Source organism: Orycteropus afer, unplaced genomic scaffold (assembly GCF_000298275.1).
Source record: "Orycteropus afer afer isolate SDZICR_OR568_19922 unplaced genomic scaffold, OryAfe1.0 scaffold00045, whole genome shotgun sequence".
Taxonomy (NCBI): Eukaryota; Metazoa; Chordata; class Mammalia; order Tubulidentata; family Orycteropodidae; genus Orycteropus; species Orycteropus afer.
In genome coordinates, this window is record NW_006921632.1 from 3,144,150 (window position 1) to 3,168,231 (window position 24,082).

Consider the following 24,082-nt stretch of genomic DNA (forward strand, 5'->3'; position numbering starts at 1 on the left):
ATTTGCATCTCTCTAATAGCTAATGATCGTGAGCTTTCCACATTGTTTTCCCTCTCTATGGAGAATCTCCTACATAGATCCCCCTCTGAGTGGTTGACAGTAGTAGCCAGGCACCATCTAGTTCTTCTGGTCTCATAGTCATATAGGCTGTGGATTGCATGGTGTACCAGTTGTTTTGACTAATTGTTTTCATGAAGCATTGGTTTTCTTTGTTCTTCTTTGCTTTGGATGAGGAGAGACCCATCGTTGCATCTAGATGGCTGTTTGCAAGCTTTTAAGATCCCAGTTGCTACTCGCCACAGTAGGAGGTGGAACAATATTTTGTGTAGTATGTTATGCCAATTGAGCTTGATGTCCCTTGTGACTATGGTCCTGAGCCTACTGGTTCAACTACGTGGTCCCTCTGGGTAGCTGGCTGTGACCAAGAAATGACCACAACCTTGTCCCTTGTCAGCTCTACTATACACCTGGGAATTCTTACAGATCATACAAATACACTTACAGGACCATTGTCTGCCAACCCTATACATGATCTTGGGTACACTCTCTGCTTCATAGACGTACCTAGTTCAGCCTGTCCATTCATCTATCCACATGTAGATCAATGTTTGCCTTCACTGACAACGCAGTACTGTATGTGCAAAAGGGTTCATCTTTGTTCTCTGTACCACCCATGCACCTCTCTATGTCTTCCTCTTCCTCAATGCCACCATGTTGATCACTCATATTTGGTACATTGCCCTTCTCTTCCCCCAAATCAATACTTGTCTCTACCTGTTTAACAGTGTTCCCCCTCTTCCTCTCCCACCCCTGGTAACCAACAAAGAAAATTTCCTTCCATATATAAACCTTTCCTTGACTTTTTACAACAACGGACTAATAAAATATTTGTCCGTCTGTGATTGACTTATTTCACTCAGCATAATGTCTGGAGGCAAGATATATTTTTATAAGATTAGAACTGGTATCATAATTTTGTCTTTGACATTACTACTTGTTCTAATAGATTTTAGAATTTTGTTTCATAATAGATTGTAGTGTAAAGCTTTATTTAAAATACTTTTCAAAGTCCTCTAAGTAATGGAATGATTACTTCTTTTCTCCAGTGTCATACAGAATATTTGTTTTAAAATAGTTGCCTTATTAACAAACTCAAAATCATAAAAAAGACCAGGTTTGCTGGTCAGAAGGAGCCTGGTAAAACTCCTGAGACATTGTCCCTTAGCCACCCTTCAGGCCTGGAATTGAACTCATTCCCATGGCTTCCATCCAAACAGTAGACAGGCATATAAGGTGAACATTTACACCAGGTAGGTAAGCTCCTTAGAACAATCAATCATGGGAGATCAGAAGGCAGTATTTGCACAGGGATATAGCTTAGAGGGCAGGAATGCATAGGAAAGGACACAGGGAAGAAGAGGGAAGAGAGCTGTTACATTATGGGGATTGCAATCAATGTCAGGAAATAAAATGTGTGTGAGCTGCTGTATAGAAAATGAATTTGCTCTGTAAACTTTCACCCAAATTACAACTAAAAAAAAAACTGCATGGGGGTAGGAGGAGTATTCCCCTCATTTCTCATAAAGCCAGACTAATAAGCTGTATCTTCTTGAGTGAGTAGCAGATGAGTTTGCCGAAGGTTGGAAGACGCTTGAGAGCACGATCCATCTTCTACTTTAACATAAAACTTAATTAAAAATTCCAGAATTTGTTTACAGACTAACTGTAGTCATAAGCAATCATAAGAAGGCATACATGTTCTGAGTTACTTTCATATAAGCTCAAATTTATTTTTCTTTTACCTTATGACAGTGGTACAGATTGCTTAGACTCTGAATGATACAAAATCTTGATTTTCCTGATGATGATAATTCTTGGATCTTATGTTAGGATAGCCCTCCTGCTTTTGGCCTATTTAGAACTTCCAGTGCCATAGCAAGTACAGCTGCCCATTTCAGTGCTTTTCCATTTAATGCATTACCTGAAATGAAGAAATGTAATTTCCTTCATTCTAGGCATGGCAGGCTGCCAGGAAAACAAAAGCAGATGACCGAGGAGCAGATGAGAACACTTCAGAGCAGACAATCCTCAATATGATTTCCCAGAGCTCTTCAGACACAACTATTGCAGGTTTAATGAGCATGTCAACTTCTTCTACCATGAATGCAGTGCCTTCCCTTCAGCCTACTGAAGAGTCATCCAACAACTTGAGCAATGTGGAGATGTTACAGAGCGAGCGTTGGGTGTCTTCTCAACCTCCTTTTAAACTGGAATCTACTCAGGGTCATCGGACTAGTGAGAATATAGCACTTATAGGCATTGATCATACCTTGCAACAGGAAGGTTCAAATGCGTGTATTTCCCAGAAGCAGAGTAGTAAGAGTGTGCCATCAGCTAAAGTGTCACTAAAAGAATACCGTGCAAAGCACGCAGAAGAGTTGGCTGCCCAGAAGAGGCAATTGGAGAATATGGAGGCCAATGTGAAGTCACAGTATGCATATGCTGCCCAGAATCTCCTTTCCCACCATGACAGCCATTCTTCAGTCATTCTGAAAATGCCCTTAGAGGGTTCAGAAAACCCTGAGCGGCCTTTTATGGAAAAGTCTGACAAAACAGCTCTCAAAATGAGAATCCCAGTGGCCAATGGAGATAAAGGTGCCTCTTCAAAACCAGAGGAGATAAAAATGCGCATTAAAGTCCATGCTGCATCTGAGAAGCACAATTCTATAGATGACAATGTCACAAAGAACCGAGAGCACAAAGAGAAGCATAAGACTCACCCGTCTAATCATCATCATCATCATAATCACCACTCACACAAACACTCACACTCACAGCTTCCAGCTGGTACTGGGAACAAACGTCCAGGTGATCCAAAACATAGCAGTCAGACAAGCACCTTACCACATAAAACCTATAGCATGTCTAGTTCTTTCTCCTCTTCCAGTTCTGCTCGAAAAAGGGGCCCCCCTGAAGAGACTGGGGGAGCAGTGTTTGATCATCCTGCAAAGATTGCCAAGAGTACTAAATCTTCTTCCATAAATTTCTCCTTCCCTCCTCATCCTACAATGGCCCAGCTGCCTGGGCATAGCTCAGACACAGGTGGCCTTCCCTTCTCACAGCCCAGCTGTAAAACTCGAGTTCCTCATGTGAAACTGGATAAAGGCCCCACTGGGGCCAATGGTCACAACACAACCCAGGCGATAGACTATCAAGACACTGTGAATATGCTTCACTCCCTGCTCAGTGCCCAGGGTGTTCAGCCCACTCAGCCTCCTGCATTTGAATTCGTTCATTCTTATGGAGAGTATCTGAATCCAAGGGCTGGTGGAACCTCCAGATCTGGCAACACAGACAAACCCCGGCCACCACCGCTACCATCAGAACCTCCGCCACCACTGCCACCCCTTCCTAAGTAAAAAAAAAAGAGGAAGAGAAAAAAAAAAAAAACTTCTTTAAAAAATGCTTTTTAAAAAAAAAAAAACAAAAAAACTACTGATTCTGGACTAAGAAAATTACTTTCTGTATGAAATATGTCACCCTTTCTGGACTAGGGAAAAATTGATAATGAGAAGTAGGTGGGAGGGTGGTAGAGGGCTTTGGTTATTATATCTACTGCCTCAGAAATCTTAACTATTTTATTAGAGTTTTTTTTTACTGGTATTAGAGAGGTGAGAATGTGTTGAAGCTGTGAAGGATTAAGAACACTTTCTCTGTTCTTGGCCTGTCCACCTCCTAATTAGGTTGATTGGAGTTGGTATCTTCCCTCTTTTTGCCAGGACTGAAATACAGAGGGTTGGTTTTATCAAACAATGGTGGATACTTTTGGGGTTAATATAAATAGAAGAGAGGAAGTATTTAAACGTCAAAATCTTTTAAGAGACTTTTAAAAAATAATTTAAAGAAAGTAAGTTATCTGTTTAGTTTTTTTATATAATCGGGAGGGGGATGGGATTTTGCTGTGTGTATGAAATACATAGCAATGACTCCCGGGGGTGGGATTGGAGGGTGGGAATGTATGTGGGGGGTGGGAGGGTAGGCTTTTGGCCAAGAGTTCTGAAATAGGCTCAGGCCACTTGAAGTGTTGAGACCTTTTCGTGTGTATGTAAGTGTGGGTATGTGTGTTTTAAAGTGTGTGTTTAAAAATCATGTTTTCCGTTCTCTCCCTGTCCATCACCATTTTCACTTCTTAACAGTCTGATAGAACATGGTGTGGCCTTGAGAATGTAAAGGAAGGAAGAGGCATGCTTTTGCCATGGCATTTTCCCCTTTCTTTGCATAATTGAGAGGTAGCCTTTTATATTCTATTTTGGGCAAGTCCAGCCAGTGGTCTGAGTCAACTCCATTATAAAACTTCCTTTTATCCCCTTTGATGCAAAACAAAGGTGGGATTGAAGAAGGGCTGGAGAGCAAGGCCAGCTTCTGCCCTATGGAATTGGGTATGTCTTCTTTCTTTAAGTTGGGATTTGGAAAAATACTCATGAAAGCACTCTCAGGGTCTCTGAAGGGGAAGGGGATGTGTTCTGTGTTCTGTCTATGAAAGCCTAGGCCGTATGTGAGGATGGTGCTGGGGGAAGCCATGGAGCTAAATAAATCACTCTTTGAATTGTGATTTGGAATTTTTAGGACATTATATTTTAAATTACATTATGAATATGTAAAACTTGGCCTTTTATTTGTAAGTCTGAAGGGAAACCAGTAGCATCCTAGATTTTTGCAGGCCTATTGGTATATAGAGCTTGGAGCATGCGAAATGAACAGTACTCGTGCCGTGAGGGTGAACCAGGCCAACCCACAGATACTGTATGCTTGGATTGTCCATCTTTGGTGGCTTTAGCATCTATACAGAGGCTCTTGAGATTTCTATGGGTCATTTTAAAAATGAGTCATGAGTCCTGTTGGTATGGGGGTTTGATTGTCCCAGGTTTTAGGAATGAACATTTTTGATGAGGAAAGCTTTCAAGAAAAATTGCAAGAATTCTAAGCCAAGCTCTCTAACTGCAAAAACCTCTTAGCCTCAGATCATTTATGTGGTATTTTTGGTTTTCATGCCATGTTTTGCTATGGAGAAATGGTGCAAATTGAACTTGTTTTTAATGCAGCTTCCTTCATGCCAAAATTTTTTTGGAGGAGTTGAATTATTTTTATTGGAAGTCATAGGGAAGACAGGAATTGTATATGTGCTACTGTTTTCCAGGAACAGGTTGGGAAGAAAACTGAAGCAGTTAAAATTGATGATGCTCTGGCCTGATACAGGAAGGAATTTGTAGAATAAGCCTTAACTGAAGGTTCTCAGAATTAAAAGATGATTGGAATTTGGAGTTCGTGTCTTGCATCAGTGCTTATTTGAACTGTTCAGAGTGCCTGCCATTGCTGTGTAAAATGAGCTCTCTGCTGACCTTAAACCAGTAATGCTACTTTGCTTGAATGTCACTTCACTTTTATATAGATAACGTTTTCCTCTTTCTCTTTGATATTTCCTGTGTTGTGTTAGATAATTGGTAGATGTGTGGTTGTGTTTACTAAATTTAGGCCTTCTGTTTGTTTTGATTTTGTTGGGTGGAGTCCCTGACCTTCCTGAATATGCTATTTAGTTTGTGTCTGTATCTTTGTGAAGTTGATGATCACTGAATCGATTGTGCACATGTCTTCTCCAGCTTTCATTTTTTCCTCATCAGATGTCACATATTTTCTAATTCCATGCACTCCCTCACCACAGAGGCACATATCCACTTGGCCTCATAGTAGTTCTCTATAGCAATACTGTAGTTAAAATTCCTTAGAACTTTGTCAGGAGTGAACTAGAAAAAAGTTCTTAATAGGGCCTAAGAAGGAGCTCTGGTAGCATAGTGCCTAAGGCACTTGACTGCTAACCAGAAGGCTGATGGTTCAGACCTATCAGCCACTCCTTGTAAGGAAGGTTGGGCAATCTACTTCTGCAGTGATACTGCCTGAGAAACCCAAGGAGGGGTCGCTATGAGTCAGGTCTGACTCCACAGCACATAACAAGAACAAGGGTCTAAGAACTGCTTTTTGCTCTATAGTCTGGTCTCTGCATTAATAGATTATTGCTAAAAAGAGTCAATTTAGAGACCTTTCTATATTAATGCCTCCTGATACTGTCTTAAGATACCTACAGTGTCTGTTTTTAGATCTATGCATATGTCATGACCCTCCATATGGGCTCTGCATGAAACTGCTGCATTGTCTTTGGGTTAGCAGATCTGCCTGTCAACTAGCATGTATATGCATATCATACAAATTCCATAACCTTAGTAAGGCTTCCAAAGGATGTGTGGCTTCTAAACCATGTCTTCCCTAACCTCACACCTTCAAAGGGTGAGTAATGGGATTAATATATCCAAAGTTAATCTAGTAAACGTGGCTTTTGAAAAAATCCTTTTAACCTAGACTATCAAGGATAAGTGATGGTGGTGAGCAGGCCTGGAGCCCAAGTTCTGCAAATCTCATTCCTAAAACTTTGTATTAATCTCTTGTTGGCAAAAACAGATACCTGTGGATTATGTTTAGGGCTTTTAATAAGATACCTGTGTCACTATTACATAAATTCAAATTGGTCTTCTCAAGTACTATTTATGTTTTTTGGGTGAGGAAATTCTTAAGTATTATTAGTCTAGTCTTCCCACTCATTTGTCAATGTGTTTCATATCTGAGAAGCTCAGTGTCTCCTTTTTTAAGTGATTTTAGTGTTTTGAGTTGATGTGTCCTTTTTTATAATTCTGTATTACTGACTTTGCCACTGTTAGTAGAAACTTTTTTAGTTTCATTAGAAACAGCAATGAATTAGGATATATAAATAAAATCATGGTAATATCAGTGCTGGGTTTCCATAAGCCTTTGCTACCTAATTACTCATATTAAAAAGGATACCCTTTGTACCTTCTGGACAAGCAATTAGCTCCTATGGTTGGATTTTAAATGTGTCTGTGTTTCCCATCTTTTGGGAACTGATTCATATTTTTAAAAAAGTTTTTTCTTTCGTTGAGTTTTTTGGTATGATGCCAGAAAAAAGGAGATTCTAGAACATCTTGAAATTGGAATAGAAATATTATTCTCTTGTTTTTATAGGAGAATTTAAGCAGTCTGTACAGCCCATCAGATGGTGAGAAATAAGCCTTCTGCAGTCCCACTAAGCTTTCAGTGACTGATAACTCCCTAAATCTTGTGTGTTGCTGCTTGTTAAACACTCAGGTTTTTACCGAGTGTTTATTCCTGATGGTTTAGGAAATGTTCATGTTGTTCCACACTGTCAAGTTTTATTTTGCCTTTTTATCCTTCTGTGGATGTGAATTGGAAACAAGCATGGTACTGTAATTCTAGTGGTCTAGAATGAGAATTATTTTTTTAAATGGATGAACCTTGCATTTTAGTGTTTCTAAAGTTTTAATATGAACTTGGCACTGGGGAAGGATGGAAAAGAAAAGAATGTTTACTAAAAAGCAGTGTTTCTACTCTTCCCCTTTTTGAGCAACTATCTGGTTGAATGAAAGGGAAAGACTCTGGGTTTTGTGTTATCATGCTAAGTATGGAGAGGGATGCTTGACAGCATGCTGATTGAAGCCAGAACAAGTATATCACCATTAGGTAATCAAGCAATCTTCAGTTGAAAGCTGAGGAATGTTAGGTGGTTAGATTATATTGCGATTGGTTACAAAGTAGAAGTGCTGCTGGCTGGTTTAAGCACCCAAAGAAAAGAATGCAGCAGCCTAATTTAAATGTTAACCTAAGTTTCTGGATTTGAAACTTTTTTCCCACCCTGTTCCACACATCTAAAACTGTCCATTTTCTTACCAGACCAAAGAGCAAAAAAGAAAAAGGAAAATAAATAAAAAGTGTAACACTTTACCAATCTATGTCACTCAGGTACAATTTCGTGGTAAGATTTTTGTCTATTTTCTTTGTATTGCTCTTAAGCGTTCTTTCTCCACATACTGTTCTGCCATTGCCTGTGTTCTCCTTGGGGCACCTCAGTTCTGGATGTTACCCCTGGGATCTTTACTGCTGTTATGTGAATGACGGATGTAAGTGACCATTACAGTAAGGGCTTTTTATAAAAAACTGAAAAAGTTTTTAAAAATTTAAAAATGGATGTTGTATACATTTTATAGTCTGGCTATCAGTTTGATATCTTGCTGTCAAGTATGTTTCTCAATCTGTATTTATCCATCCCATCAATAAATGTTAATGATAAAACACTTAACTCATGTTTATTTGTACTGAGTCTTCAAATTAGTCCTTAAGCCTTTAACTGTCATTTTATTGATAGGATCACAATTTGCCTTCAGTTTTGGTAGTAGTTTGTACTTTTCTTACTGCATGAGAGATCCTGCAGGAATTGAGATCTTTGAAAAAAGCAGGATTTATTTAGTCATCACAGTGAAGTGTTTGTATAAAGTATGATGTAGTCGGAGGAAAAAACCCTCATTCTAATGAGTATATGGAAGAGTAACTATAATACATAAAAAGGTACAGCTCAGACAAATGACAGGAATATGAAACTGCTTATCTGGTAAGCACTGTCAACATGATTCATAGTTGTTGTGTGCTTGTTCTTTGAAAAACCTGAAATACTGGTATAGCACCTCATTTGAAAGAAAATATGTGTGGACAAAAAAAAAAAAAGGCCATCTTCGTGGTGCCTGGAAAAATGGGTAGTGAATACTCACCTTTGTCCTGAGACATCATAATATCATTTAAAAAATAAAGTAAATCTTGTAAATTACACACTTGAAATAATTTTTTTTTTTGTGTTAAAATACTCCAAAATTATAAAAGCTAGCAGTTGCTGTAGTTTAAAAGCTTTAAGAGGGAAAAAATAATTTAGCAAAATGATACACATTAGGAAAAAAAACCACTTGAGTTCTGTTCTTCTTTTTTCTAAATAAGGTAACAAAATTTTTGTTTGCCATAGGTCACTCTCCTGAAATTTTTGTGAAAGTTGCTGACATTTCAGGAATTCTGGTGTGGTGTGAATGGATGAATAGAGAAATGGTAAATGGAAAATATGGGAAGGGATGAATTTCATATTTACAAAAACAAAGTGACTTGCCTTTGTTAGTTAATATCTATTGTGTCATCCTTGAGAGTAAACAAGATATAAATCAATGTAAAGGTTGAGCTGCTGTGTTGAAAATAATTATAAGACTGAAAGGCAGAAGCAGGAAGATCTTCCACAAGGAAGCTTTCACAATAATTCGGGTGTGAGATAAGGATGGCTTGGACCAGGTTGAAAGTGCTGAAAATAATGAAGAGTGGTGATATATCTTGAAAATGGAGCCAGGAGGATTTGCTGTAAGATGGAAAAGAAGGATAACTCCCATTATTATCAACTGAAGAATGGTATCATACACTGAGATGGGGAAGAGCAGGAGGTTAGCTTTAACATTAAGTTGGAAGTGCCAGTTAAGACATCCAAGTGGAGATGTCTAGTGGACAGATGGTTATAGTTGAGTTCAGAGGAGAGATCCAAGATGGAGATACACATTTGGGAGTCATCAGCTTATGAATGTTATGAGACAGAGTGAAGTAACAAACGAGAAAAAAGTGTCTAGTGTTTAGAACTTGAGGGGAAGAGAAGAGACAAAAAGAGACTGGGAATGAATGACCATGTGGTAGGATGAAAACTAGGAGTATGGAGATATACTAAGTTTTTAAAGGAAGAGAGACTGTCAGATGTTGCAGATGGGTCAAAGATGAGGTCTGTCATTGGAATCAGCAAAATGGCAGTCATTGAGCAATTTGGTGTTAAGGGCACCTGAGTGGATTGAGTTCAAGAGCGAATGGGAGAAGAGAGATTGGAGACAGTAAGTGTGTTTGCTAATAGGAAAGATCCAGTAGATAGAGAAGGGAGGCTTATTGGAGCAATGTCCTTGAGTCGATGAAAAGATCTAGGGCACAAGTGGAGGAGTTTGCGTTGGATAGGGGCAAAATCAGCTCAGCCATAGTAAGTAGAAGCAGGAGAATATAGGCTGACTCACAGGTGTTAGGTTGATGTGGTGGGAGCCTGTGAGTGTTCTCTTCTGATAAATTTTTTTTTTTTTTTTTAATAGCCCAGATGCCCATATAGTGCCAGCTTATATTGCTAGTTCCTTTTCTTCTGTCCTTTGCCTCACCTTTCTCTCAAATTCATCCCCAAACCTTCCAATTCTCAAAATTCTCTTTCCTTGAAGAATTCATCTCTAACAGCATTAGGCCTACTTTTTGTTGTGTTTCAGGTGAAAGTTTACAGAGCAAAAATTTATACACATCTTGTTTTGTGACATTAGGTACAATCCCCTCCATGTAACAGCATTCCTCTCATTTCCTCCCTGGGTTCCTCAATTCCATTCACCCATCTTTCCTGCTCCTTCCTGCCTTCTAAACTTTGTTTTGGGGCACATGGTGCCCTTTTGGTCTAGTATGGTTGACTGTTCTGAGAAGCACATTCTTCATGGGTGTGACTATTCACGTTGTAGGCCTGTCTGTTGTTTGGCTCAAAGGTGATCTCTGGTGGTGAGTTCAGTTTCAGTTCTAGGTCAGAAGGGTGTCTAAGGGCCATAGTCTCCAGGGTTCCACCAGTTTCTATTAGACTAGTAAGTCAGTCTCTCTCTCTTTTTTTTATTTTATTATGGTTTGGGTGAAAATTTAGAGCAAATTCACTTTCCATATAGCAGTTCACATACAGTGTCTTTTTGTGAGTTTGAGTTTTGTTCTACATTTTTCTTCCGCTCTGTCCAGTACCTTCTATTGTGATTCTGATTAGGTTGGTAGTGATAGCTGTGTACTGTCTAGTTCTTCTGGTCTGAGGCTAGTGGAGTTGTGGTTTATTAGTCCTTTGGACTAAGTGTTTCTTGGAGTCTTTGATTTCTTCACCAATCTTTGCTCTGGATGGAAGAGACCAGTAATTGTATCTTAGATGGCCACCCATTCAGGCCCACTTTGACCTATTCAATAGCTAGCAAAGTGTTGAGTGAATTAAAACCAGCCATCTGCTTTGCCACTATTTTGACCCTTTAATAGTGTCTGTTTCCCACCCCCCACTTAGAGGGAAGTGGGTTTAAATAGTAATTTTTCTGTGTCTTGGGTTTATGCAGGAGGATTTTGTTTTTTTTTTCAAACTAAGACCTTTAGTGGACCAACTGATTAATAAAGAGGTTTCTGTTGTGTTCCTATCTGTTCCTGTGCCTCTTCACATTGTTTACTATAGTTTATTTTTGATATTACCACATTTGCCGATTCTGTTACCCAAATTTTCTGTGGAGTGTTTCCAGCTAGTTTTGAGTTACAGGATGTTTATAACATCTTTCATCCATTTTGAGCATTTTTTATTTGCTTGTGCATATAAATCATAGTTATTATGTTTATTACATCCACAATCCCAAACTTCTAGAATGTTAAATCCAAGAAGCAGGGTTATTTTTCTTGTTTCTATAGTATCTCTGTTGTGGGGCACTTAGGTGCTCAATAAATACATGTTGAATGAATTTAAGGAAATGGCTGCCTTATAGGCCTGTCTGGGAATAGCCCCCAGACCCCCCTCATGCTTTTTAATCATTTCTTGTGTTCTAAACTGACAGCTGAGTGCTGTAGAGTCCCTATATCACCTCTACCATGAACTATACTCATCTTCTCATTGGTCGTGGGGAAAACATCTTCTGTAAATGAAACTGACAGTGATCAGATAAAGGATTCTGGAAAGGTTGGGAGGCCAACATGTTCTAAAAGCGTTATGAGGGAGAAAGTGTTGGATCATTTCTACAGGAGGAGTGCTGGAGAGGACAGAAGAATGATGCTTTTAATTATAAATCCTTAAAGGATGATGAAACTTTTTGTGTCATTTCTGTATTATTATCTTCATTAGTTAGCATGGAATTGTAATGTAGTCTTCTTATTTGAGAGCATCAGGGCAGTTTATGAGAAGCAGGGCCTAAACCAGAAGTCATATTTCCTATTCTCAGTTCAATGTTCCTTACTATATGAGGTAATGGGAGTCTGGTAGCACAGTGCCTAAGGCACTTGACTGCTAACCAGAAGGCTGGCAGTTCAAATCGACCAGCCACTCCTCGGAAGGAAGATGGGGCAATCTACTTCTGTAGTGATACCACCTCAGAAACCCAAGGAGGGGTTGCTATGAGTCGGAGACTACTCAACAGCATATAACAACAACAACAACATATGAGGTAATAAGGGATAAACAATGAGGGCTGGTTCAGGCCTGGAACCCACATCCAAGGACCAACTTTCAGCCATACAAAAGACAGGCCTATAAAGTGAATAATACCAGGTAGGAATGTGCTCCCTCAGTACAATCAACTATATGTGACCCAAAGGGTGGCATTTTCCCCAAAACAAAGCTCAGAAGGCAGGAAGGGGCAGGAAAGAAGGAAGAGAGGAAAGGAGAACCTAGGGAGAAAGTAGAGATTTCTTACATTGAGGGGATTGCAACCAATGTCAACAAACTGTATAAATTGTTGAATGGAAAACTAATTTGCTCTGTAAAATTTCACCCAAACTATAATAATAATAATAAAAGCTAGGTTTAAATTACCCCCTTAGTGCATTTACTGGGAGCTCTGGTAGCGTAGTGCCTAAGGCACTTGACTGCTAACCAGAAGGCTGGTGGTTCAAACCCACCAGCCATTCCTCAGAAGGAAGATGAGGCAATCTACTTCCCTAGTGATACTGCTTCGGAAACCCGAGGAGGAGTCGGGTCCGACTCGAGGGCACATAACAACAGCCCATTGAACCCTGGTGACTCAATGGTTAGGCATTCTAGCATTAGTTGGATTCACCCATCATCGGCTCTGTGAGGAGAAAGACCTGGTGATTGCTCCCCTGAAGATTACAGCCTGGAAAGTCTAGAACAGCCTATAGGGGAGTTCTACTGTCACATGGGTTCATTGAGTGGAAACCTGCAACACCTAACACCACCACTTCATTTATTAACTACGAACCCCTGTTCCTTTGTTATCTTACCTATGAAATGGAGATAATTCCCTCTATCTGCCAGGATTGCTTTGAAAATTAAAAACTTCCCAGGAGGCATAGTCAAGGATATGTTTATTAAAAGAAACAACAGAGAATTATTGCAAAGACAAAGCAGGTTTACAAACGTTGGCCGGGGCGGGCAGAATGGATCCAAGATGACTGCTACACCCCTCTCACTTTGCAGGGATACTTGTACCTGAGTTCGAGGAATTGGGGATGGGGGCTACGTGACTGATTTTAGAATTGGTGGCGCCAGGTCCCTAGTGGGAGGGGGCCCTGGACAATACCCCACGACCACCACCTGTGTATGCTCTTAAGACGCTGTTGTTTTCAAGTTTAATGGCTTGAAACTATTCTAAAAAAGGGTTAATAGTTTCCAGGGTATTCCTGGTAGGTGGTTAACACATGTCATGGGGGAGCAGTGCTATACGTGACAAGGGGAGGTAAGGGAGGTAAGGCTTGCAGTCGTTACAGGTTTGGCCAAACAAGATGGAGTCTGGGAGCCATTCTGGGGGGTTTCAGTTACTGATTATACAAGCAGTCTAGGACCACATGGCGAGGAGCTACGCCAAGAGGTGGAAATATACCCACACCCGGCCATCAACCCAACGGCGAACCTCAGATAACCCTCTTCCGGGGGGAGATGCTGACGCTTGGCCCCAGCTACCCTAGCCACTCATTTTCGCGGCGCCCCGCCCTCCCAGACGTGATAGGTAGCTGGCCTCGGCCAATGGTGACACAGCATTGTAGGAGCCACAGCCAATCGGAGCGTTAAGGACCCGGAAAGGAGCATGGGGGGGCCGGGTTAGGAGAGTCTGGCGCGGCACGGGGAGGGCGAGCGGCACGGCCCTGCGCGGCGGCAGAGGTAAGATGGCGTCCGTGCTTCCTTCGCCCTTTTGCAGTTAGGCTGCTGCTTCGCCCTTCATACTCTGTTGGAACTGCTAGTCTATCTCAAACAGCGGCAGAGCCTCTCTTCTTCCTTAGGCTCTCAGGAGCCAGATTCTACTATGTCTGAAGGACAAAATGGCGCTTACACAAGCCGCGGAGGACAGGCAGGGCTCAGCCGTGAGCTCCGAGGCGGGTTTGGACAAAGGCAACGTGCGAGGAGGCGGGGCGCGGTCCTGCGGCTTTGCTGCCGCGTGGAGTCGGCGCCGGCGCTTCCTCCTCGTGCTGCAGCCGTGCGAATCCTTAATAAACTTTTGACATGGTGGTGGCAGGGGTGGAGGTGGTGATGGAGGGAGAAGTTGAGGTGAAGCAAATTCACAAATGGCTAAAGAATAGCCTGAAGGAGAAAAGAATGGCGGGGCGGGGAGTTAAAGAGAGTACCCTGCGAGGCCAACTTCTCGTCATTTAGAAACTACTCGCCGTCAGTCTGGATATTGTGGAGCAGGAATTTTCGGGAATGGTAAGGGATTTTTGACCTTTTACATATCCCTGCAGGTTTTGGTATGAACAGGATTCGGATTCACGTCTTGCCAACCAATAGGGGGAGGATCACTCCAGTGCCTAGGTCTCAGGAGCCTCTGTCTTGTTCATTCACTCATCGCCCATGCACTCAACCTCGTCTGGAAGGACAAGAGTTTTGCATTAAGCATATCCTTGAAGACAAGAATGCACCCTTCAAGCAATGTAGTTATATATCGACGAAGAACGGAAAAAGATGTCCCAGTGCTGCCCCAAAGCCTGAGAAGAAAGATGGGTATATGTGTAAAGATCTATATGTTGTTTGTGGTTTTAGTTTTCAAATGTGAAGGAAATGTAGTGTGCTGTGGGTTTAGGGTTATGGATGATAACCCCAGATAAATTGAAAATTGGAAAACAAACCCCCAAATCATAAAACTCTGAAAACTGAAAGAAGACCTGCAGTTCTGTCCAAGTAACCTTGGATGAGTCAAGTTCATCTCTTTGGATCTTTTCCTTTATCTGTAAGAGAAGGCATATTGTAGATTATTCTTAACCCTGGATCCATGATTCTTGGTTGGTCCTGAGCATTGTTAAACAATGTGATATTGTATACGTGCGCATTCTTCTGGGCTCTAGAGGCTTCCTGTTTTTATCATACACAAAGGTATCCATATGGGGCTGCAAAAAGAAATTTTCACTAGATGATTTTCCATGTATCTTCTAGTTATAAAATTGTCCCAAATTTTAATCTATTTTTTTTTTTAAAGGATTGATATTAAAGTAAAATACAGAATTGCCTTCCAGAACCAGTTTTGAAAAATGAGAGTGGATTTGTCTCTGCTTTGTTCTGAGTATTTTTTATAGTTGGAATGGTTACAGATAGATAGAACATTGGATTATGGTACTTAAAGTTCTCTTTAGTAACACAAAATTAATTGATCTTGGCAATTTAAGTTCTTGTGATCATTGGCCTTTTTGGAAATAAATGTAATGGTCATGTTAATTTCCTAAAGATGATTTGAAGCTAAGTGACTATGAAAATCATTGAATCCTTTCAAGAAGGAACCTATCTGGGTATAAAATGTGCATTTTGCCTCCTTAGGGTGTCTTTCTGTGCTGAACATGCCCGTAGGAATGCCTTGGCACTTCATGCCCAAATGAAGAAGATCAACCCAGGGCCTATGGGTGAAACACTCTTATGCCAGCTGAGCTCATATGCTAAGACAGAGCTAGGTTCTCAGACTCCAGAAAGTAGCCGAAGTGAAGCCAGCCGAATTCTAGGTAAGACTCTTCTCTCCTAGAATGAAAAGGAAGGGAAAAAAAGTTTTGGTTTAGTACAGTACCTTGAACATATTTGATAATATAGTATAATTGTTTTGGTTTAGTACAGTACCTTGAACATATTTGATAATATAGTATAATTGTTGATTCATTGGGAATTGGTGAGAATTCCAAGATTGCTATGTTTACCAGTTCTTTTGAATTTGTGGTAGTGTATGCTTAGGTTTACTGTGCTAAGTGTATGATGTTTTCCTTTTCCTTCATTGCTCTTTGCAGTTTCAGGAAACAGGAGTACTTTGGAGTTGGCTTTTCTGGCCTTTGAAGAGGGCATGGTTAACTCATTTATAATCTCATTTAATTTTAACTGGGTTTCATATTTTTAAGGATGATTTTTATTTGCCAGTGCCCTCATACTAACTTTTTTTTTTTTAAACACATTTTAAGTTCTCAATCATGCAAATGATCTAGTTTTGTATGGTGGAGAGGTGCGATGTCTTGATGACTGCTCTCCTTTCCTTGCCTCAGATGAAGACAGCTGGAGTGATGGGGAGCAGGAACCCATTACTGTAGATCAGACATGGAGAGGTGACCCTGACAGTGAAGCGGATAGCATAGATAGTGATCAAGAAGATCCCCTAAAGTAAGTTGCAACTCCACATACGACATTTGAATGTTTCCTGTAATTAGTATATGGAGTATAGGACTGCATATTGTATAAATAGATAAGTCACCGAGGATGGTTAATGACAGCTATTTGTGAACAGTAATAGCTTCTGTGTCATGGTTCATCACCATCTTGCTTCAAGGCAGATTGGATTATTTTGGAAGTCTTAAACTTTGGAACTTTTTTTCCAGAATATCAAATTTCACATAAGAAGTAGTAGGAGAGACAAAGGAAATTTCTTGGACATCAGTAGGGTGTAGGTTGGGAAATGCTCAGACAAGTTAGGGAAGAGAAAACAAGGATGTGAATAGATGTTTGACCTAAATCTCAAGAACAGTGAGGTTACTGTACCGGAATTTTGTTTTTTAAGAAAAGTAAAAGGTGTTTAAGAGTTTATCTTGGTTTCCTGACTAAGAAAGAAAAACCAGTTTAGAAACCCAGAAGTGAGTAATCAGCCTACTTGTATCTTACTAAAGCTCTGTCCTTCACGTTACCCATGATCACTTTAGGAGTTGTAGAAACATAAAATATTGCCACTTCCAAAGTGTCATGTTTCTTTTTTTATTTGCTTACTCACTTTGAACAGGTTCCAGTGATACTTTTGGTAGAAGTTCTGTAGACTGAGAGGGGTAACACATTTTTAGACTTGACTATTGGATTTTCATTCCTGGAACATAATTTATTTCATGATATCTTGTATTTTGAGATTTATAAGCAGTTATTTAGGGTTACATTTTCGGAGTAGATTAATCTTATCCATTTCTATTGAATAACCTCAGTATAGTCAGCTATTCAGGAAGTACTAATTTGGAAAGCCCATCTCAGTATTTTGAAGGTCATTCTTTAACAGAGTTCTCACAATAGTAGCAATACTAAGCTGGCTTTGTTTCCTAAACCAAACCAAACTCACTGCCAGTGAGTTGATTCTGACTCACGGTGACCCCCTCCTCAGTTCCTTGGGTTTCAAGGAGGTATCTCTAGGGAAGTAGATGGCCCAGTCTTCCTTGCGAAGACTAGTTTCCTGGTGCTGCTGTAACACAGTTACCACAAATGGGTAGTTTTCAAGAATTTAAATTTATTTTCTGACAGTTCTGGAGACTAAAAAGTCCAAATCAGGATCTCAGCCATGTCCTTGTTGATAGACCCAGGGCATTACTTTTTTCTCTTGGCAGCGGCCTCTGTCTTCATTAGAATGTGTATGCTTCTTTGCCTAATTTTCCCTTTTAGTAATTTAGAAGAGATGAGGTTTAGGACACACCCTACATTCCCATGACCTCATTAACATAACAAAGAAATCCCATTTCCAAACAGAATTACCTTTGAAAGAATAAGGGTTAGGATTCCAACAGATTGGGGAGGATACAATTCAAACCACAGCACAGAGCATGTTGTTGTTATGTGTCGACCGGACTCATAGGGACCCCTCCTTGGGTTTCCGAGGCAGTATCACTAAGGAAGTAGGATTGCCCAACCTTCCTTCCGAGGCACAAAGCATATTCATTCCTTTTTCCCTTTGTGTTAGATAGCCAAACTTGCTGTTTTTGAAGAGGCATATACACTGGTGGTGCAACGCTTAAGCACCTGGCTGTTTGAAGCCATCCAACTATTCTGCCGATGGTTGAAGCATTTGGTTGTTAACTGAAAGGTTGGTGGTTTGAAGTGACCAACTGTTCTGCAAGATAAAGATGAGGCAGTCTGCTTGGAAAATCTGTGGGGCAGTTCAGCTATGTCCAAAAGGGTTGCTATGACTTGGAATGGACTCTATGGCAGTAGTTGTTGTTGTTATGTGCCGTCGAGTCAAACCCGACTCATGGCGACCCCCCCTTGGGTTTCCGAGGCAGTATCACTACGGAAGTAGGATTGCCCAACCTTCCTTCCGAGGAGTGGCTGGTGGTTGAACTGCCAGCCGTCTGGTTAGCAGGCAAGTGTCTTAGCCACTATGCTACCAGAGCTCCCGTGGCAGTAGTAAGGAGGTTTTTTTTTTTTTTTTTTAAATTGTGCTTTGGGTGCAGATTTACATAGCACACTTGTTTTACATGCATGCACATCTGATTTCATGGCCCGATTACCATCCCCAACTATTAAAAACTCTCCTCCCTGTGACCACCCCTTCCCTGTGTCCTTATCTATGTTTTCCTGTCTGTCCAGCTTTCTCTCTATGTGAGTGTTACCCCTCTGGTGTCTCATGGCTGTTTGATCCAAGGGGTACATCTCCCTAGAGTAGGTGGGTGCATCGACCTGGGGTAGGTGTTCTGTAGGTCTATTTTGGGCTGAGAGCCAATCCATGTAAGTGAATCCATTTCCAGGGCCTGAAGGGTAACCCGGGGCCATAGTCTCAGGGGTTCCACCAGTCTTTTTCTGACCAATAATTCTTTTTTTTTTTTTTAATTAGGATTTGGGTGAAGATTTACAGAGTAAATTCACTTTTCATACAGCGGTTCACATATACTTTGTCTCATGTCATTGACCAAAATTTATAACAATGCAGCAGCTCCCCTCCCACTTCCTCCCCATAGTTACCTCCTCCCAGTGTCCATCCCTTCATACTCATCTGCACCCTGAGCTATCTCCCTGTGCATAAGCAGCCCTTCCTTCTCCCATGATTGTTCTCTCCAGGGCGTGTGTCTACTTGACTGGCCAATAATTCTTGTTATTTTTTTGTTTTTGTATTTTGTTCCACATTTTTCCTCCCCCTTTATCCAGATTTGATCCCTTTCTGAGTGGTTGGCATTGGTAGCCATGCACCATCTAGTTCTGGTCTCGGGTGTGGAAGCTGAGGTCCTCATGGTCCATCTTATCTTTGGACTAATAGTTTCCAGATAACATACCGTTTTCCACAAAGGTTGTACATGTTGCAGTCCTACCAGCAGTGTATGAGAGTTCCAGTGTCTGCAACCTCACCAGCATTTATTTTCTGTCTTGCTGAACTTTGCTGTTATTGCTGGGATGAGATGGTATCTCATTGTTGTTTTGATTTGCGTCTCTTTGATGGCTAATGGTCGTGAACATTTCCTTATGTGTTTGCTGGCCGCCTGTATATCCTCTTTAGTGAAGTATCTGTTCATTTCCTTTGCCCATTTCTGAATTGGATTGTTTGTCTAGGTTTGGATTTTGGTTAGTCTTTTTTTTTTTAAATATATTTTTGTGATTGGGTAAAATTTTACAGAGCAAATTCACTTTCCATACAACACTTCACATACACTTTGTCTTATGACATTGACTACAATTTACCCCAATGCAACAGCTCCCCTCCCACTTCCTCCCGATAGTTACCTCTTCTCTGTGTCCGTCCCTCCATGCACTCCTGCCCCCTGACCTGTCTCCCTGTGCACAAGCAGCCCTTCTTTCTCCCGTGATTGATTTCTTCAAGGAGTATATCTACCTCATGTAAATGTTCAGCTCACATGCCTTTCTTCTGTTTGGCTGGAAGCCACAGGTGTGGGTTCAATTCCAGACCTGACGGGCAGCTAGGGGCCATAGTCTCTGTGGTTCCACCAGGCTCTATCAGCCAGCAAACCGGGCCCCCCTTTTTATTTCCCCTAAATGATTTTGAGTTTTGTTCCACATTGTTCTCCCTCTCTATCCAGGATCTCCTACGTAGATCCCCCTCCAAGTGGATGACAGTTGTAGCCAGGCACCATCTAGTTCTTCTGGTCTTATAATCGTGTAGGCTGCAGATCATGTGGTCTACCAGTTGCTAGGACTAATTGTTTCCGTGAATCTTTGGTTTTCTTCATTCTTTGCTCTGGACGAGGAGAGACCCATCGTTGCATCTAGATGGCTGCTTGCAACCTTTAAAATCCCAGTTGTTACTTGCCAAAGTAGGAGGTGGAACAATGTTTTGTGTAGTATGTTATGCCAGTTGAGCTTGATGTCCCCTGTGACTAAGGTCCTGAGCTCACTGGTTCAACTATTTTGGTCACTCTGGGTAGCTGGCTGGGACAAAGAACTGATTACAGCCTTGTCCCTTGTCAGCTCTACTGTACACCTGGAAATTCTTACAGAACATACAGATAACACCTATAGGACCACTGTCTGCCAACCCTATACATTGTCTTGGGTATACTCCCCACTTCATAGGCAAACCTAATAGTTCAGCCTGTCCACCCATTTATCCACCTGTATACCCATGTTTGCCTTTAGTGACAATGCTGTACTGTATGTGCAGAAGGGTTCATCTTTGTTGTCTGAAACTCTCATGTACCTCTGTCTTCCTCTTCCTCATTGCCACCATGTTGATCACTCACATTTGGTTCATTGCCCTTCTCTTCCCCCAAATCAGTACTTATCTCTATCTATCTAACAGTGTTCCCTCCCCTCCCCTCCTACCCCTGGTAACCAACAAAGAAAATTTCCTTCCATAGATAAAACCTTTCCTTGACTTTTACAATGACAGACTAATACAATATTTGTCCTTTTGTGATTGACTTACTCAGCATAATGTCCTCCAAGTTCATCCATGTTATGCGGTGTTTTGCAGATTCTGCATTATTCTTTAGGGTTGCATAGTATTCCATTGTGTGTATGTACCATAGTTTGGTTATCCATTCCTCAGTTGATGGACATCTAGGTTGTTTCCATCTTTTGGCTATTATAAATTGTGCTGCAGTGAACATGGGTGTGCATATATCCATTCTTGCCATGGCTCTCACTTCTTTAGGATGTATACCTAGTAATGGAATGCCTGGTCAAATGGTATTTCTGATTCCAACTTTTTAAGGAATCGCCATACTGCTTTCCACAGAGGTTGTACCATTTTATAGTCTCACTGGCAGTGTATGAGAGTCCCACTCTCTCTACATTCTCGCCAGCATTTGTTATTTTCTGTCTTGTTGAACTTTGCTACTGGTGCTGGGACAGGATGGTATCTCGTTGTTTTGATTTTTGATTAGTCTTAACAGGAGTGGATTGCTTGATCTTTTTTCCCATGGACCTATCGGGTGGGTTCAAACTATCAACCTTTCATTTAGCAGCTGAGTGCTTAGCCATCGCACCACCAGGGCTCTTGGCTCCCATATGAGAATATCTTTTTTTTTTTTAAATTCACATACTTAGAAATTTGTAGTCATTTTGTGTTGGTATTTTTTGTGGGTTAATTAAAATATATTAAAATACGTGGTAGTAAATTGAATACTTTAAAGCTGTCCTGATTAAGTAATCATTAAATGAAAGGAGAATACAGATTCATAAAAATTTTTGAGTGTTGCATATCTTTATCCCTTTTCAAACATAATGCAAAAAAATTGAGAAATGTAATGAAATATAGATACATGCCCGTGTCCCCCATTCTGTGAGGTCATACATTAGGATTTTTTTTTTTTTTTTAATTCTCATTGTGATTTGGGTGAAAGTTTACAGAGCAAATTCATTTTCCATACACCAGTTAATTTTTTTTTTTTTTTTTTTTAAAGAACTTGGATGGTAAAATGCTCTGTGAAAGCATTCTTGTTTACTAGGGTCCCAGCACTGACTACTTATTAAATAATAAGCTAAATCTAACCTCTCCTTTAAGCTTAGGCTTTATTACTGTGTACTGTGTACTGTGCTTTGCTGAATTCTCTGTTTCATTCCAGACATGCTGGTGTCTACACAGCAGAAGAAGTAGCCCTAATTATGCGTGAGAAGCTGATTCGTTTGCAGTCTCTGTACATTGATCAGTTTAAACGACTTCAGCATCTGCTCAAAGAGAAGAAGCGTCGTTACTTACATAATCGCAAAGTGGAGCATGAGGCTTTAGGCAAGTTTCATGGCAGCTTTGACAGCGTGTATCATGGGCCCAGCCTGTGAATTTGGTAGTGGTTACATTAATTTCTGTCTTGGTACCCTCGGGGTGCGGAGGTGGGATTAGGCTTTTTAAACTTCCTGACATAGAGTAATAGATTTTCCTTTTTACTCTTTGTTAATCTTGAGTAGCATTATGATTGGATGCTCAGTAAATAACATCTTTACTGTTGTGACTCTCTAGGTAGTAGCCTTCTGACTGGTCCAGAGGGACTTTTGGCCAAAGAACGAGAGAACTTAAAACGACTAAAATGTCTTCGAAGGTATCGCCAGCGCTACGGAGTAGAAGCCTTACTACATAGGCAGCTGAAGGAACGCAGAATGCTAGCCACAGATGGTGCTGCCCAACAGGTAATTTGTGTATGTACTTCTAAGGTACATACACATTTATACGTTTACAAAATTAAGGTACTTCTCAAAACTCTGTTGCTCACATTTGGCTCTCAAATTTGACTTAATGGGACTTGGGTTGTAGTGAAAAGATCATTATCTAGAAGTCAAAGGGCATGAGTTTTTGTCTTGGTTCACAGATAACCGACTCTGTACCTGCACAGATAGCTGTAGACTAACATCTGCAAATTGAGCCTTTGGAATTGATTTCTAACTTACTCAGTTCAGAAATTCTTGAGTTAAAAAATAAGGCACACATGAAGCCTAAGTTGTTTGGGAATCTCATTTTAAAAGTTGGGAGTATAGGTAGAAGAATAGAGGCAGTTGAACGTTAAGAAATAAAGTTGATAGGAAACAGCGTTAAATGATCTTTCTTAAATTTGTTTGTTAAGCCCATGGTCTCAGCTTCAGTGAGAGTAGTTCCATATTTATTCATTATGTTGGTTGAGGCTCCACATAAGATTGAATTTAAAAATGGGTTGTGCTTTTAAAAGATAAACTAGTTTGAAAACCACTTGGCTATAGCATGCTTTTATATATGGGGAGGTGTTTTAAGTAAATATTATCATAGATAGTAAATATGGGTTACATATTTTTTTTGATTTACCTGTTTTCTCCATTTTAGGCCCATACCACTCGTTCCAGTCAGAGGTGCTTGGCATTTGTGGATGATGTTCGTTGTTCCAATCAGTCTCTTCCAATGACCAGACATTGCCTTACTCGTATCTTTTTACTCTGCTTGCTCAAGCTCGGATTTGCTAGCTTAGATGAGGGCTAGTAGAAATCTTAATCTCTGTGCTAGTTTGCTTAATTGAGGCCCTTGACTTTCCTTTGGCCCTGAATCAAGACCAGCAGTTTGATGGAACTGTTGGTTTCAAGCAGGAGCCTAAAGAAATGTCTTCCTTTGGTCTGTTGGCCATTTCAGAACTTTGGAAATGAAATGGTCAATTCATTAGAAAGAAACATCTGAGTCATTGGTGGTAGATGTGGACTAATACTTATTTGTAGTCTTAATACTGAGATTCTAAAATATAGGCATCCTTGATTTAACTTGCTCTTTAGAATTACAATGCTGTTAAATCTAATTATTAAAAAAAAAACCCAACCCACTGTGGAAGAGTTTATCACCCAAAAACGGTAGGATAGTTCTGAACTATGACCCTTCTTTGAGTATTGTCCCTTTGTATGATCAAGGCTCTAACTTAAATATTTTAAACATCATTTAAATTAGAAACTTTTGTGTTTCTAAACCTGAGACACTATTTTCCCCCTTTACAATTAATTTGCCTTGGAACCATCATAGTATCTCTTGATTCTGCCAAGAACTACATTTACCATTGAGTTCTGAAAAATTTTGAGTTGTTCATTTTATGTAAAAATACAACTTTACTGTGGACATTGGAAAAGTTACTTTCATAGGAAAATTGTCTCATGTCATTGACCAAAATTTACAATGCAACCAGCTCCCCTCCCCCCTTCCCCCCACAGTGACCTCTTCCCAGTGTCCATCCCTCCATACTCTTCTGCGCCCTGAGCTGTCTCCCTGTGCATAAGCAGCCCTTCCTTCTCCCATGA

At 40.5% G+C, this 24,082-nt stretch overlaps 2 protein-coding genes and 1 non-coding gene across 3 annotated transcripts in view; all 3 read left to right on the forward strand.

Moving 5' to 3' along the window:
- The window catches only part of CCNT1 (cyclin T1), a 43,197-nt gene extending 39,778 nt beyond the window's left edge, over positions 1 to 3,419 (forward strand). Inside the window, exon 9 of the mRNA XM_007937873.2 lies at positions 2,016 to 3,419. Coding sequence (XP_007936064.1) covers positions 2,016 to 3,419 — 1,404 coding nt within the window. The remainder of the gene's footprint in view (positions 1 to 2,015) is intronic.
- An 11,016-nt stretch (positions 3,420 to 14,435) lies between these two features.
- KANSL2 (KAT8 regulatory NSL complex subunit 2) overlaps positions 14,436 to 24,082 on the forward strand; it is a 25,427-nt gene continuing 15,780 nt past the window's right edge. The window contains exons 1-6 of the mRNA XM_007937875.2: positions 14,436 to 14,686; positions 15,494 to 15,672; positions 16,198 to 16,312; positions 21,910 to 22,077; positions 22,306 to 22,468; positions 23,133 to 23,229. Coding sequence (XP_007936066.1) covers positions 14,436 to 14,686; positions 15,494 to 15,672; positions 16,198 to 16,312; positions 21,910 to 22,077; positions 22,306 to 22,468; positions 23,133 to 23,229 — 973 coding nt within the window. The remainder of the gene's footprint in view (positions 14,687 to 15,493; positions 15,673 to 16,197; positions 16,313 to 21,909; positions 22,078 to 22,305; positions 22,469 to 23,132; positions 23,230 to 24,082) is intronic.
- LOC122149768 lies at positions 23,339 to 23,475 on the forward strand. Its single transcript, XR_006163316.1, has one exon. It is a non-coding gene; the product is annotated as a small nucleolar RNA SNORA2/SNORA34 family (small nucleolar RNA).